The sequence below is a fragment of the Oncorhynchus gorbuscha genome, linkage group LG19 (genome assembly GCF_021184085.1).
Source record: "Oncorhynchus gorbuscha isolate QuinsamMale2020 ecotype Even-year linkage group LG19, OgorEven_v1.0, whole genome shotgun sequence".
NCBI lineage: Eukaryota > Metazoa > Chordata > Actinopteri > Salmoniformes > Salmonidae > Oncorhynchus > Oncorhynchus gorbuscha.
Genome location: NC_060191.1, coordinates 45,412,535 through 45,414,623, shown reverse-complemented (window position 1 = coordinate 45,414,623; position 2,089 = coordinate 45,412,535). Strand labels below are relative to the sequence as shown.

The 2,089-nt window shown below is 39.1% G+C and overlaps 1 protein-coding gene across 1 annotated transcript; it reads left to right on the top strand.

Annotated features, from left to right (window-relative positions):
• The first annotated feature begins 430 nt into the window (after positions 1-430).
• LOC124004901 (olfactory receptor 4S1-like) lies at positions 431-1,372 on the top strand. Its single transcript, XM_046313721.1, has one exon. It carries the CDS (start codon positions 431-433, stop codon positions 1,370-1,372), a length of 942 nt encoding a protein of 313 aa, XP_046169677.1.
• Positions 1,373-2,089: the final 717 nt, after the last annotated feature.

Genomic DNA, 2,089 nt, shown 5'->3' with positions numbered 1-2,089 from the left:
GAATGATAATCAATTATTATCTTTCAAGGGGAACTTTGAAGACTTTGAAATTACTTTGTATGATTAATAATCTAATTCCGTTCAATATTTGTTTTTTAACTTAGTTAAATTAAGATTTGTGAAGATTAAGAAATATATATAATGCTTCATGCACACCAGAATGTGATATATGTTGAATGCCAGACTGTATGCTCACTGCATTTTACTGTACTCTAAGTGGGTGCTGAAGCTGGGTGGTTTAGGGTTGTTCTGCAATCAAAATCATGTTCAACCTCTGAATGCCAACACTGTTCAAAGGAGAGATATCATTGTTGAGAGGCTGAGAGACTGCTGTATGGTTGTCAGTTACTGTTAGAATATATATATTTATTTAAAGATAAACGGAACATTCTCAGGTCCTGTGTGAACTAGCCATGTGTGCCTGCTGTCAATGACAATAGAGTTCAACTCCTCCCAGCAGATAGTGTTTGTGCTGCACGGACTGAACGTGACACAGATAAACAAACACATCTACTTCTCATTAACTCTCATCCTATACATCCTCACCATTTTTGTGAATCTGATACTGATCGTTACCATTTTTCTGGAGAAAATGTTGCATGAACCTATGTATTTATTTCTCTGTAATCTGTGTATTAATGGTATCTATGGTGCTTCAGCCTTCTACCCAAAGATACTTTATGACCTTTTATTTGACTCTCATGTGATAACATACATTGGGTGCATGACCCAGATATTGGTAATCTACTCCTATGCTTTCTGTGAATTCACCAGCTTGACAGTGATGGCATATGACAGGTATGTTGCCATCTGTAAACCGTTACAATACCACTCTATCATGACTACTCGAAAAGTGTGGACACTGCTTCTTCTTACGTGGCTTTTCTCATGGCTAGAAAGTGGCTTCGGCATGGGAATAACAGCTAGGTTACCCCTCTGTGGCGTCGACATCGATAAACTCTACTGCTCAAACTGGGCGGTCGTGAAGCTCTCATGCGTTGACACCACTCTGAACAACCTCTACGGCTTCATTGCCACTTTTTCTCACATCTCTCAAATGATACTCATCGTGATTTCTTATGTGAACATCATCAAAGCGTCTTTGCGTTCCCGGGCGGAGAGGAAGAAGTTCATGCAGACCTGTCTGCCTCATCTGATCACCCTCACTAACTTCACCATATCCCTCACCTTCGATGTGATGTTTGCTCGCTACAGCAGCAACACCAGCCTGCTGGCCCTGAGGAATATCATGGCGGTGGAGTTCCTTGTTGTGCCTCCTCTGGTGAACCCTATCATATACGGGATGAAACTCACTCGGATTCGGAATAGAGTTGGACAGATGTTTAAACATAAAGTTGCTGCCTTGACCTAATTTATTGTGGTGATGTACTGTAGTGTGTATCAACATATCTTTCTTGTTGATCTATTTTACATAAAGCTTGACCATTTGCATATGTTCTTTTGAATGGAAATTAGGAAGGAATATGTGCATCTCGTTCACAATTAAACACGTGGTACTTTATTTATTGAAATATTAAAATTCTGATATTGTATCCATCAATGGCCTTCGTCAGAAAAATATTTCAAGGACATGTGTAATAACCTTGGCTCACATATTTGTTGTTTTAATGACAGAGAGCATTTGGCGTCATCTTCTTACCCTGACCAATTAAGTGAAATTAGCTGTGTATATGTCACAGGTGAGACAAATGCCATTTGATTACTTTGCACGTTTTAGCCCATGTACTCCAAATCTAGTGCTTGCTAATTGAGACCTGTGATTAGCTCCCTGTTGTTCCATGCGAGAGGATTTACTCTGCCCAAAATCTGTACATGAAAAATAATTTTTGTATGTACACTACCGTTCAAAACTTTGGGGTCACTTAGACATTTCCTTGTTTTTGAAGGAAAAACACATTTTTAGTCCATTAAAATAATGTCAAATTGATCAGAAATACAGTGTAGACATTGTTAATGTTGTAAATGACGATTGTAGCCTCACAAGTCCTCAACTGACAGCTTGATTAAATAGTACCCACAAAACACCAGTCTCAACGTCAACAGTAAAGAGGCGACTTCAGGATGCTGG

What these genes read in the sequence shown, in the direction of transcription:
- LOC124004901 (XM_046313721.1), top strand. Translation starts at nt 431, where the DNA reads ATGACAATAGAGTTCAACTCCTCCCAGCAGATAGTGTTTGTGCTGCAC.